The sequence below is a fragment of the Pogona vitticeps genome, chromosome 2 (assembly GCF_051106095.1).
Source record: "Pogona vitticeps strain Pit_001003342236 chromosome 2, PviZW2.1, whole genome shotgun sequence".
In the NCBI taxonomy this organism is placed as follows: Eukaryota; Metazoa; Chordata; class Lepidosauria; order Squamata; family Agamidae; genus Pogona; species Pogona vitticeps.
Genome location: NC_135784.1, coordinates 247,150,655 through 247,164,098, shown reverse-complemented (window position 1 = coordinate 247,164,098; position 13,444 = coordinate 247,150,655). Strand labels below are relative to the sequence as shown.

General features: G+C 42.7%; 1 protein-coding gene across 5 annotated transcripts in view; it reads left to right on the top strand.

Moving 5' to 3' along the window:
- LOC144586986 (uncharacterized) overlaps positions 1-11,181 on the top strand; it is a 71,092-nt gene extending 59,911 nt beyond the window's left edge. For 4 of the 5 annotated variants that reach the window (XR_013542100.1, XR_013542102.1, XR_013542101.1 and 1 more), the window contains 2 exons: positions 2,114-2,291; positions 3,673-3,917. Coding sequence is in view for 2 of the 5 variants with exons in the window: in XM_078386214.1 (XP_078242340.1) it covers positions 2,114-2,291; positions 3,673-3,701 (207 nt within the window). In the remaining 3 variants the exon portion in view is untranslated. Of the gene's footprint in view, positions 1-2,113; positions 2,292-3,672; positions 3,918-9,572 lie in introns of those variants that run through there. The other variant, XM_078386213.1, reaches the window with a different exon arrangement.
- Positions 11,182-13,444: the final 2,263 nt, after the last annotated feature.

Genomic DNA, 13,444 nt, shown 5'->3' with positions numbered 1-13,444 from the left:
ATGACTATATGCCCCTTGGGCAAAAATCATGGATGTGTCCTTGTTGCAGGGAGCTCCAAGAACTCAGAGAATGGGTTTGCTCCCTTGAGGTCTTGGTTGCAGGCCGGGAGAAGCAGAGGCAGGGAGAGAAGGACCATGATGAGACTTACAGGGACCTTCAGGCATCATCCCACCCACAGACAAGCAGCTCCTCAGCTGCTGGGATTGGGAAGGCTGGAGGATGCCAATGTGGGCAAGAGAGAAACCATCCCCTAGAGGGGGACCCCTTCTACGGGTGACGAGCCCCTATCCAGTTGCACTGAGGATACTCCTCATGGGGAGGGGGCTTCTGGTAGTGGGTGATTCGATTGTCAGGAACATAGAGCGAAGGGTCTGTGACAGTTGTGAGGACCACACAATGACTTGCCTGCCTGGTGCAAAGGTTGCAGACATCACATCTCGTCTGGATAGGCTGGTACAGAATGCTTGGGATGAGGTAGCAGTGGTGGTGAATGTCGGCACTAACAGCATGGGGAAATGTAGCTGCAAGGTCCTGGAGGCCAAATTTAGGTTGTTAGGGAGGAAGCTCAAAGCCAGGACCTAAAAGGTAGCATTCTCAGAAGTGCTACCTGTTCCATGTGCTGGGCCAGCTAAGCAGGCGCTGCTCAGGGGTCTCAACGCGTGGATGAGATGGTGGTGTCGGGGAGGGGTTTAGATTCATTAGGCATTGGGGAACGTTTTGGGAGAAGAGGGACAGGCTTCGCTTGTGCAAGGGGGACGGGCTTCGCTTGAACGAACACGGAACCATACACTAGGCCATAACAGAAATCTGATGGAATTCAGAGAACCAGTTGGAAACTGCAGTCCCAGGCTATAAACTCTATAGGAGGGATAGGGAGGGGCGTTTTGGAGGTGGGGTGGCCATCTATGCCAAAGAAGGGGTAGAATCTAGCAGAGTGGAGATAGGCAGCACGTCTGATTCCATCGTAGAATCACTGTGGGTAAAACTACCAGGCCTAAGGAGTGATGTGATAGTGTGTGTGTGGGGGGGGGATTGTTATCGTCCTGCAGATCAAAAACTTTAGCGGGACCTTGAAATAAGGAGAGAAATCAGAGGGGTATCCAAAAGGGACAGGATTGTAATCATGGGGGACTTCAATTATCCTCACATCAACTGAGTCAATGTGTGCTTGGGTAAAGAAAGAGAGACAGGGGAGCAACTTGTCATGGAGTCCACCAGAGGATAGATGATTCTGGATTTAATATTGTGTGGTACTCAGGACCTGGTCAGGGTCATGAATGTCACTGAGCTGCTAGGGAATAGTGACCATGCTGCAATCTCTTTTGCCATGCATGTTGAGGGGAGAGTGTCAAGAAAATCTGAAACAAAGACCCTTGATTTCTGAAGGGCGGACTTCCCTCACATGAGGAAACTAGTTAGAAAGAAGTTGAAAAGGAAGGCAAAAAGAACCCAATCTGTCTAGAGTGCATGGAGCCTGTTTAAAACAACAGTACTAGAGGCCCAACGGAAGTGCATGCTGCTAAGAAAGAAGGGCTCAACTAAGTCCAAGAAGGTGCTGGCATGATTAAGGAGTGGAGTTAGAGAGGCTTTAAAGGGCAAGGAGGGGTCCTTCCATAAATGGATATGCTTCCCAAATGACGAAAATAAAAAGGAGCACAAACTGTGGCAAAAGAAATGTAAGAAGATGATATGGCAGCCAAAGAAAGACTTTTAGTAACGTATGGCCAGCAATATAAAGGGGAATAATAAAAGCTTCTCTAAATATGTTAGAAGCAGGAAATCTACCAGAGAAGCAGCTGGCCCTCTGGATGGTGAGGAAGGTAAAGGAGAGGTAAAAGGGGACTTGGAGATTGTAGAGAAATTAAATGAGTTCTTTGCCTCTGTGTTCATGACAGAAGACCGTGGGCAGATTCCGCTGCCCAAACGGCCCCTCTTGACTAATGAATTAAATCAGATACATGTTAAAAGAGAGGATGTTTTAGACCTAATTGATAAACTTAAGATCGATAAGTCACCGGGCCCAGATGGCATCCACCCAAGGGTTATTAAGGAAATGAGGAATGAAATTGCTGATCTCTTAAACTAAAATATGCAACTTGTTCCTTAAAACAGCCACAGTGCCAGAGGATAGCAGATGTCACACCAATCTTTAAAAAGGGAAGGAGGGGGGACCTGGAAAACTACAGGCATGTTCCAGGGAAGATGGTGGAAAGCCTCATCCAAGATAAAATCTTAAAACACATAGAAGAACAAGCGTTGCTGAGGGAAAATCAGCATGGCTTCTTTAAAGGTAAGTCTTGCCTCACAAACCTTTTAGAATTCTTTGAAAAGGTCAACAGGCATGAGGATGTGGGCGAACCAGTGAATATTGTCTATCTGGATTTTCAAAAAGCGTTTGACATGGTTCCTCACCAGAAAACTCTACAGTCAAGGGATAAGAGGGCAGGTCCTCTTATGGACTGAGAATTGGTTGGGAACCAGGAAACAGAAAGTAGGTGCCAATGGACAATTTTCAGAATAGAGAGAGGTGAAAAACAGTGTGCTCCAGGAATCTGTCCTAGGACCTGTAATTTTCAACCTGTTCATAAATGACCTGGAGACAGGGATAAGCAGCGAGGTGACCAAGTTTGCAGATGACACAAAACTTTCCTGGGTTTGTGAAGAGCCCCAAAAGGATCTCTCCAAGCTGGGAGAATGGCGGCAAAATGGCAAATGTGTTTCAATAGAAGAAAATGTAAAGTAATGCATGTTGGGGCAAAAAATCAAAACTTTATTTATCAGCTGATGGATTCTGAGTTGTCCGTGATGGATCAGGAAAGAGATCTAGGTGTTCTGGTGGACAGCTTGATGAAAGTGTCAGCCCAATGTATGGCGGCAGTGAAGAAGTCCAATTCCATGCTAGGTATCATTAAAAAGGGGATTGAAAATAAAACAGCCAACTTTATCATGCCATTGTACAAAATGCTGTCAAGGCCGCACCTGGAGTATTGCGTGCAGTTCTGGTCACCTCACCTCAGAAAAGACATTGTGGAACTGGAAAAGGTGCAGAAGAGAGTGACTAAAATGATGACTGGGCTGGGGTACCTCCGTTATGAGGAAAAGCTATAGTGTTTGGGGCTCTTCAGTCTAGAGAAAAGGTGCCTAAGGGGGAACATACTGTAATTGAGACATATAAAATTATGCAGGGGATGGATAAAGTGGATAGAGGGAAGCTCTTTTCCCTCTCGTGCAATACTAGAACTAGGGGACATCAACTTGAATTGAGTGTTGGGAGAGTGAGAACAGACAAAAGAAAATATTTCTTTACCCAGCATGTTGTTAGTCTGTGGAACTCCTTGCCCCAGGATGTGGTGATGGCATCTGGCCTAGATGTCTTTAAAAGGGGATTGGACAGATTCCTGGAGGAAAAGTCCATTGCAGGTTACAAGCCATGATGGGGATGTATAATCTCCAGGCTTAAAAGGAAGGTACCTCCAAATGCCAGATGCAGGGGAGAGGAATCAGGAGGCAGGCATCTAGTTGTCTCGTGTGCTCCCAAGGGCATCTGGTGGGGCCACTGTGAGATTCAGGAAGTTGGGCTAGATGGGCGCTTGGCCTGATCCAGTAGGGCTCTTCGTATGTTCTTATGTAATTTATTTCCCCCTTTACTGTAGATTGTCCTTGATGCTTAGGTTGTTGGACTGGCACTCGGAAGATCTAGATTCTAATCTACGCTGGCCCATGAAACTGACTGGTGAGCTTTGCTCAGTCAATCTGTCTGGTTTCTTCTTATGAAAAAGAATAGTTCGGACTTGGTGCAACATATTAGCCTAACCTCCCTCACAGGGTTGTTTTGAGGATAAAGTAAGGAGAATGTGAACTACATATGTCACCCTGAGCTACATGGAGGAAAGCAAGGATATAAATGAAATAAAAATAATAATATAGTTCTGAATCCCCTTTATTGGTTTCTTCTTCTGAAAAACAACAGCACGGTGTAGATATGACATCAGACTTTCCTTATGTGCTTGCCTATTTTGACATACAGTACATGGGCTTTAAACATGTGTACACTTCCCTCCCCCCAGACCTCTGAAATAATGTCCATATGAAACCAAACACTAACGAAGATGTCCTGAAATGCTTATGCACATAAATGTGCAACTAGTTCTCAGCTTGTCTGGGCAAGTTATCATGACATATATTAACACTGATTAGAGTTTTCCTGCCTCTTGGACTTAGAAAATCACAGTCACAATACCAACACTCAGCAGTATCAGCAACCTGGGGAAAAACTGTGTTTTACAGAATACTTAACAGATTTGCAAAAACAAATCAGACAAAACAGATATATAAAATTTTTAGTAAGATTCATTGTCTGAATAGGTTGTGTCCTTGTTTCTTCCCCATCTGTGAAGAATCATTTTTAAATATTTATAGGAATGGAAGCAAAAATTGTCTATACATATAAATAGAGAAACCCAAGAAGTTAATTTGTCCTGATGGGTTCACTCTGCTAGCACCCCCAGATTTTAAAAATTAACCATAAAGGGAAGATAGCAGATAGGATGATGATGATGATGATGATGATGATGATGATGATGATGATGATGATGATGATGATGATGTATGTGTGTATTGCGCCTACAGTTTTCAGCAAGTTCTTCACCAGCAGCATTTCTATGTTAAAAAGGAATATATTAATTCATCCTGCAACTTACTTCTGAAAACAGTAAATGTAATAAATGGATTGCTCTTTAACATTATGCCTCAAATAGAATCTTTAGTCAAATTGCTCTCCTTACTCTGGTGGTCAAGGATGACAGAAATCCAAACATTTAGGTGCAAATGCAAAGCTGTCTAATTACCATTGCCCAATAATATAAACCTTTGTTCACAGGAATAATCATGAATTTTATTCACTTGATTAAGAATGAACAGTGGTTCGTGTGGCTGGGCCAAATGAAGAATTGAAATATATCAGTTTGGTAATCAGACACAATTTAATGTTACCATATTAGATGTTAATAAAACCTTTCAGTGTTGTCCAAGCTGACACCCTCTTGATATGTTAGAGCAATAGTTCCCAGCCAAGGGTGGCCCTGGTGTTCTTGGAGTTCAACTCCCAGAAACCCCCGCCAGCACAGCTGATGGTGAAGGCTTCTTGGAACTGCAGTCCAAAAACACCAGGGTTACCCAAGGTTAGAAGACAACCATCATTCCTAGCCAGCATGGCCAATGGCCGTTAGTCTGGAAAAGGTTGAACTCAAGACTCGGTGATGCCTATAACAGCAATGACATCATATTTGTTGGAGAAGGGCAAGGAAGAAGGAAGACACATATGAATGCCATCAAAGTCCTGAATAGCTTTGAGAAAGGCGGCTTTGGTTGAAGAAAGCTTAGTACCTACTCTCCAAACAATAGAGAATAGCCAGTGTAGTTCCCCACCTATTTGTGCATGTGAGGTTAACCTCTGCCTCTGCAAATGTAAAAACTCAACCACAAACTTGAATCAGTTAACTTAGTTGATTGGCCAACTAAAGCTTGAGCTAATTACTTAATGACAATGGGTCAATCAGTGGGGCTGCATCTTTTTATTGTTAAGACTCTGACACTCCTTTAACAATGAGAATAATTTTGCATGTGAGGTTCAACTTACGTTTTGTTGTAATTAGTATATGAGAAAGGCATCGGGAGCATGTTTTTGTGAAATGTAAATTTGTTTTGAAACTGTTAAGAACATAAGAGGAGCCAATTCAAGCCAAAAGTCCATTGTATCTGTAGACTAGAGATGGGCATGAAGCACTTCATGCCGGGTTGTCCCAAGCTATCAGCATGGCAACAGAGGTGCCAGGTGTTCCCTGCTTCTACCCCCACGCTGGCATCTCCACTCAGCAGCTGGCACACACTGCTCATTCCCTCCCTATTGCACACTCTTCCAGTCCTGGCAGGAGCACAGACTTCTCTGCCTCCTCCAGCAGCTGCCAACTCAGATGAGGAGGTGGGGCAGAGATTCCTACAGCGCTGCCTGTGAGTGGTATGCCGATGACATAGGATGACCTGGCACCAAGTGCTTCATGCTTATCTCTACCATGGACCAAATGTGATCAATAGGCAACCTTGCAAATGGGAGGAATAAATAATAATAGTTGTGGGCCGTGACTTACGGCAATCCTTTTCAGGGTTTTCCAGGTAGAGAATACTCAGTAGTGGTTTACAATTCCCTTCTTCTGGGGGTGCCCTGGGACTGTACAGCTTGCCCAAGGACACATAGGGTGACTCTACTCACAGGAGGCACAGTGGGAAATTGAACTTCCAACCTTCCATTCATTGAGCTATCCAGCCCTAGGAGAAATTAGGAAATGATTTTAAAAATCATCACTGCAAAGACTCATTCTTCACAGCTGCCATATCTGCATGTTTAGCGTACCAATGAAACCCAAAACCTTATCCCAAGAACCAAAGAAGGCAAGAGAAGTTACATCTTCCAAAACTATGAAAGATGTTAGGGACAGTCACATATGGCAAAGCCCCCCAACTCTTCTGTTTTGGCCCTGTTCTGTAATTAAGACTCAGTGGTATAATCATAACAGGCACCTGACAGGAAGCAACTAGTTAAGTATGAAAATCACTCAAGGTCTACAGCCTCTGATGCTATCCAGCCTTCTCAACAGCAATGTTTTTCCCCCTCCTGTGCTGCCTCTGGAAGGAAGCTATCTCCTCCTACAGCCTTAATTCCACTTAATAACGATGCTCTCCCATGCACTTGGTTTGTAAATAAATTGACATCTCTAAATGACCATACATTTCAACAACCTTCCGGAAAGAAATGTCTTGCACTCAGGGAACTGGAAAGTTCATAACAAAACATACAAGCAGTTTTCCTTTTTTTTCATCCTGTGCGGTTATTTCGCAATGTTTGGTGTTTCTTCACATTCAGCAGCTCCAAGTAAACATTGCTTCACGTACTTTGGTCTCAGTTACTATGTAACTATCAATTTCATTGGGTTTATTCTAAGTAAACGTACATGAGAGTACAAACAGTACCTAGTTGGCTCTACCTGTGATGCAGTTGTGGGCAGGAGCTTAGTGAAATATTTTAAACAATGGTTAGAACTGGATGCAATCATCTGTTAAGCAACATCAACAATAGCATCCCTTAAGTATACTATAGAACACTGGAAAGTGCAGTTAGGCTAGGTTCTTTAGTACTGTACTCAAAATACAGTATCTGAGACAGTAATGCACGAACTTCTCTTGTTATAAATCAGAAATGTTTTATTGTTTAAGCTATTATGTGTAGGAAAAAAAATTAGGAATCAGAATGATGGGACTAGGAAAAAAATCTGTTCTATGTAACACCTCTTCAGTGCCATACATAAAATTGTATTTCAGTTCATGATGTTATCACTTTTGTCCTGCCATGTATCTTTGATGCATTGAGTATTTTTAAAATGTGTTGCATCACTTTGTATTTTCATTAGCAAAATTGTACAAAATATAGTGTACATATCAATTCATTTGATGGAAGTTCGTCAAAGTACAGGAGTTGTAGAGGCTGCTCACTCAGGCCCCTCTTTGCAAGGGGACAGAGGGCTCCACTCGTTTACACTAGTATTACACCTCTCCTCCAAGCTACCTCTTTCACCCAGCAAATGGGAAGAGGTTCCTTGTGGGACCCATTTTCTTCCACGTGATTTGGAGACTGTCTCACAAGTCTTCCTTCCCCTAACCTGCCAGAGGAATCCCTGGTTGACATGCTTTAAGACGATTTCTTAAAAAGAAATATGCTATAGTCCTTTTTTCATAACAATAATAAAGCTTAATTCCTTTGTAGATAAATCTGTGCTTTTATCTGTTCTGTAGGCAAACTAGATATCTCATTGGTTGGTTAATTTTGAACTTTCTGACGTCTCCGTTGGTTTGGGCATGTTGTAAGAATGGCTGAGGGTCGGATTCCAAAATATCTCCCGTATGGAGAATTAGTGCAGGGAAAGCACCCCAGAGGGAGACCACAGCTGCAATACAAGGATATCTGCAAACGGGATCTGAAGGCCTTGGAAATGGACCTCAACAGATGGGAAACCTTGACATCTGAGCATTCCTCCTGGAGGCAGGCAGTGCAGCATGGCCTCTCCCAATTTGAAGAGATACTTGTTCAGCAGGCCGAGGCAAAGAGGCAGTCCCCAAACCAGCAAAATCAGGGAGCTGGACAGGGGACAGATCTTATTTGTCTTCAGTGTGGAAGGGATTGTCACTCTCAAATTGGCCTTCTCAGCCACACTAGACACTGTCCCAAGACCTCTATTTAGAGCATGTTACCATAGTCTCTTGAGACTAAAAGATGCCTACTATTCTGACTTACTACAGGGCAATTACATCACTGTTAGCAGATTTCCTAATCATGACCCATAATCTTCACAGAAACTCTACTGTATGTACGGTCAACTGTGAGGGTTCAAATTTTACCTCCTCTAGTTTCAACAGAGACACTGGGGACACTCGCTTTGGAAAATCATAACTAAGTTTTATTGGAACATGTAACAGCAAGTACGTATGCTCTAACTCAACTTCTGCATTGTCTCTCATCACCAATGGGTCCCACGAGGGCATCCAAACGTCTTTGTCAAAGGGGTTACAGTTTGAGTCATTCCAAGGTCCCTTCACAAAGGGGTTACTGCTTTCCATCTCAGCAGCTTCTGCCTCAGGGTTTAATAACGGGGTGGTCTCTTCATTTGGTCCCTCTGATTCACAAGGGTCTTCCTCTCCTCAAAGAGGGGCCCACTGTCCATCAGGTATCCCCTCCTCTGGGCTTCCTCCAGATGCCATGACTGACGTTCCTTTTCCTCCCTTTCTACCACCTCCTTCTCTTCCCTGAGCTGCCTGTGCCACTCTCTGGCTTCCGACTCTCCCCGGTAGGAAGGACGCGGTGGCAGCCCCCTTCTCCGTCTGTAATCAGCTTCTTCCCTAGGGACCCACACCTTCTCCTATTTTCAGGTCCATGGGTCCTTTAACCCCCCCCCCCAGTATTATGTCCACCTCCCCTTTTATATCTCCCATTCCCACCTCCACGAGGGACCTCCCTCTTTCTCCTCTTCCCGCCAAGTCACTCCCGGTCTGAGTGGCCACTGTCATCTTTGACAGTTCCCGCTCTAATTCCTGGGTATCAACTCCCCACTGTATAGTCTCGATGGGTGGTGTAGGTGGGTTTGTCTGCACCTCTTGTTACTTTTTGAGGGAGGATGACACTCTGGTAAGAGCTTCTACCCTCTTGCCTCACGTCTCACATCAACACACAGAGCATATGCCATCTGAATGACATTTTTGCAACCCAAGAAAGCAACTCTCTCTCTCCCCAACCTGTGCCATTGAATTGTGGTTGCAAAATCGTTTTAAAAACAATAGACAGTTATTTGCACTTTGACCAAAAACTGAGAAAAAACTTGGAAAAGATAGGAGTAACAAGAATAGAAATGTTGTTCTGTTTTGTTGCCAAAATTCAGCAGTCAGATGAGTAACTGCGGGGAGCAATTGACCTCTGGGCCCCTCAAAGTTGCCAAACTCTTCTCCATTTTCTCACCCTTGGGGACAGAGCAAGATAAAGGCAAGGAACCAGATGGTGCCCTTTTCATCCCTCGTACAAAAGACAACTGGGCCTGGCACTTCGTTCTTGCTTGAACATCATTGATGGAACAGCATTCTCCACCACAGCAGAAGGACAGCAACTAATTTATGAAGTTTGGAGCAAGCTGCTTAGCACACTGTGCTCTCCCTACAATTTCTTGCTGCTGTTTCCATTATCTGCCACCTGAGGGAACAACCTCATTCTGTGTAATGGTAGACTGAGCCCTGGTCAACCTATAGAATTATATCCCCCCTCCCCCATTCTTTGTCACCTTCCTCTTCCCAAGTTTCCTTAAAGATGCCTAAATGTTAGGAGGGGGTGGCCATAGCAGTGGAGAGAGAACAAAGTGGCAAGTCCAAATGGTGGATTCTCCACAGTAAAGAACTATGCCTTAGGTGCTGGAGGACAGAAACGTATATGCTACCTGGCTTGTCCCTGTCTTCAGGCTGCTATTGCCTTCAAACACTCCTGAGTACTGTCCCTTTGCCCACACAGAAGTAATGTCCAGCTATCATACAGTTGGCTTCTGTAGGTAGAATGGAGCAAATGGAGCAACACTTTGCCTCAGCCAGAAAAAAAATGATTGGACTAGCTCTATATTAGAACTTGAAAATACAAACATATGCAAAATTGCATTGCTTCTGAAAAAGTCCACACTGCTAGGCAAATAGATACAGAATTGTGGTGATGGATGTATCTTAGGCTGCAAGAAGCCCATTAAACCCAGTGGAACTTAAAGAATTAGAGTGCATATATTTCTACAGTATCCATTTATGCTTTTTAAATGGAGAAAAATTACAGCAAAATGGACAGTATGCATTTTTCTATTCACAGAATTTAATGCACAGAAGATGGACTGCTGGAAGTTAAATGATCAGAAATCTTCATTTTTAAAGTTAAGTGAGTTTATTCATTTTAAGCTTTGCAGCTTCTGGCTAAAACATAAACATGAATAAGAGCGGGAAATGCATTTTAAATTAACCAAGATATTTTCAGAAGACCTCTTTGGTAAACAAAAAGTAAACCTAATTGTCTGATGATTGATCCATATTCCCTCCATTTACTCAAAAGTGTTGAGATTTTTAAATCTATAAATGTATTAAATGTAAAGTTGTATAGTGAATGTAAACTGCCTGATATAGTCAGAACCTTGTATAAAGTGGATTCAGGTGTTTATCAAGGTTGAAGACTTAATATTGTGCAGCTGGTGTAAAATGATGTAAGGTTAGGTAATGTACAATGATGTAATGTGCATTGTGATTGATCCCAAAATGTATAAAAGACCTGTGTTAAGGGGACAAGTTATCTGCTATAAGTCAGATCATTTATTTTTATATTATGTACCGTATCATGTTATGTAGCACATTATGCTGCCAGTTTCATGTCTGAAATCTAAGTTCTTTCTGTACAGTATATTTGTAAATAGACTGTTGAATTTTACTCTCTCAAGTGTTATAGTGTCATTGCAACTATACATTTCCTAACTCTGCTTACATCCAGAAATATTAACAAATCCTCATCACTGTCTGGGCTTCTTAGGATCTTTATAAATAAAAAGTTCAGACTACATATGTCTTATATCTTGTTGTTGTTGTTGTTATTGTTGTTGTTGTTTAGTCGTTAAGTCGTGTCTGCCTTTTTGTGACCCCATGGACCAGAGCACACCAGGCCCTCCCATCTTCCACTGCCTACCGGAGTTGGGTCAAACTGAGATGGCCAAAGTATTGGAGACTCAGCTTCAGGATCTGTCCTTCCAGTGAGCACTCGGGGTTGATTTCCTTCAAAATGGATAGGTTTGATCTTCTTGCAGTCCAGGCAACTCTCAAGAGTCTCCTCCACCAATTCTTTGGTGGTCAGCTTTCTTTATGGTCCATATATCACTACAGGAAAAAACATAGCTTTGAATATGTGAACCTTTGTTGGCAAGGTGATGTTGCTGCTTTTTAAGATGCTGTGTAGGTTTGTCATCGCTTTCCTCCCAAGAAGCAGGCATTTTTTAATTTTGTGGCTGCTGTCACCATCTGCAGTGATCATGGAGCCCAAGAAAGTAAAATCTGTCACTACCTCCATACCTTGCCCTTCTATTTGCCAGGAGGTGATGGGACCAGTGGCCATGGTCTTAGTTTTTTGATGTTGACCTTCAGACCATTTTTGGCAATCTCTTCTTTCACTCTCATTATGAGGTTCTTTCATTCCTCACTTTCTGCAATCAGAGTGGTATCATTTGCATATCTGAGGTTGTTGATATTTCTTCCGGCAATCTTAATTCCTCCAGTCCTGCCTTTCACATGATGTATTCTGCATATAAATTAAATAAGAAAGGAGAAAAGATACAGCCTTGTTGTACTCCTTTCCCAATTTTGAATCAATCAGTGTTTCCTGTCCCACATATAGATTTCTCAGGAGATAGATAAGCCGCCCAGAGTGGTAGAAAATACCAGATGGGCGGGATATAAATCAAATCAAATCAAATCAAATCAATCAATCAATCAATCAATAAGGTGATCAGGCACTCCCATTTCTTTAAGAAATTGCCATAATTTGCTGTGGTCCAAACAGTCAAAGGCTTTTGCGTAGTCAATAAAGCAGTAGTAGATGTTTTTCTGGAACTCTCTGGCTTTCTCCATAATCCAGCGCATGTTAGCAATTTGGTCTCTAGTTCCTCTGCCCCTTCAAAATCCAGCTTGTACTTCTGGGAATTCTTGGACCACACAGTGCTGAAGCCTTTCGTGTAGGATTTTGAGCATAACCTTGCTAGTGTGTGAAATGAGTGCAATTGTATGGTAGTTGGAGCATTCTTTGGCACTGCCCTTCTTTGGGATTGGGATGTAGATTGATCTTTTCCAATCCTCTGTCCACTGTTGAGTGTAGCACCTTAACAGCGTCATCTTTTAAGATTTTAAATAGTTCCACTGGAATGCCATCAACTCCACTGGCCTTGTTGTTAGCCAGGCTTTCTAAGGCCCACTTGACTTCACTCTCCAGGATGTCTGGCTCAAGGTCAGCAACCACAGTATCTCGGTTGTCCGGGACATACAGATCTTTCTGGTATAATTCCTCTGTGTATTCTTGCCGCCTCTTCTTGATATCTTTTGCTTCTGTGAGGTCCCTTCCATTTTTGTCCTTTATCATGCCCATCTTTATCATGTTCTTTTCATATCTTCAATTTTCTTGAACAGATCTCTGGTTTTTTTCCCCCTTTCTATTATTTTCCTCTATATCTTTGCACTGTACGTTTAAGAGGGCCCTCTTGTCTCTCCTTGCTATTCTTTGGAAGTCTGTGTTCCATTTTTTGTAACTTTCCCTATCGCCTTGCATTTTGTTTCCCTTCTCTTCTCTGCTATTTGTAAGGCCTCATTGGACAGCCACTTTGCTTTCTTGCATTTCCTTTTCTTTGGGATGGTTTTTGTTGCTGCCTCCTGTACAATGTTATGAGCCTCCATCCATAGTTCTTCAGGCACTCTGTCCACCAAATGGAGTTTCTTAAATATGTTCTTCACTTCCACTGTATATTCATAAGGGATTTGGTTTACATAGATTACAGCCAGTGGTTTTTCCTACTTTCTTCAGTTTAAGCTTGCCTTTTGCTATAAGAAGCTGATGATCAGAGCCATAATCAGCTCCTGGTCTTGTTTTTGCTGACTTGTTTTTGGATACAAAGAACATAATCAATCTGATTTTGGTATTGCCCATCTGGTGATTTCCATGTGTACAGTCGCCTCTTGTGTTGTTGGGAAAGTGTTTGTGATGACCAGCTTGTTTTCTTGACAAAACTCTATTAGCCTTTGTCCTGCTTCCTTTTGAACTCCAAGGCCAAACTTACCCTTTGTTCCTTTTAT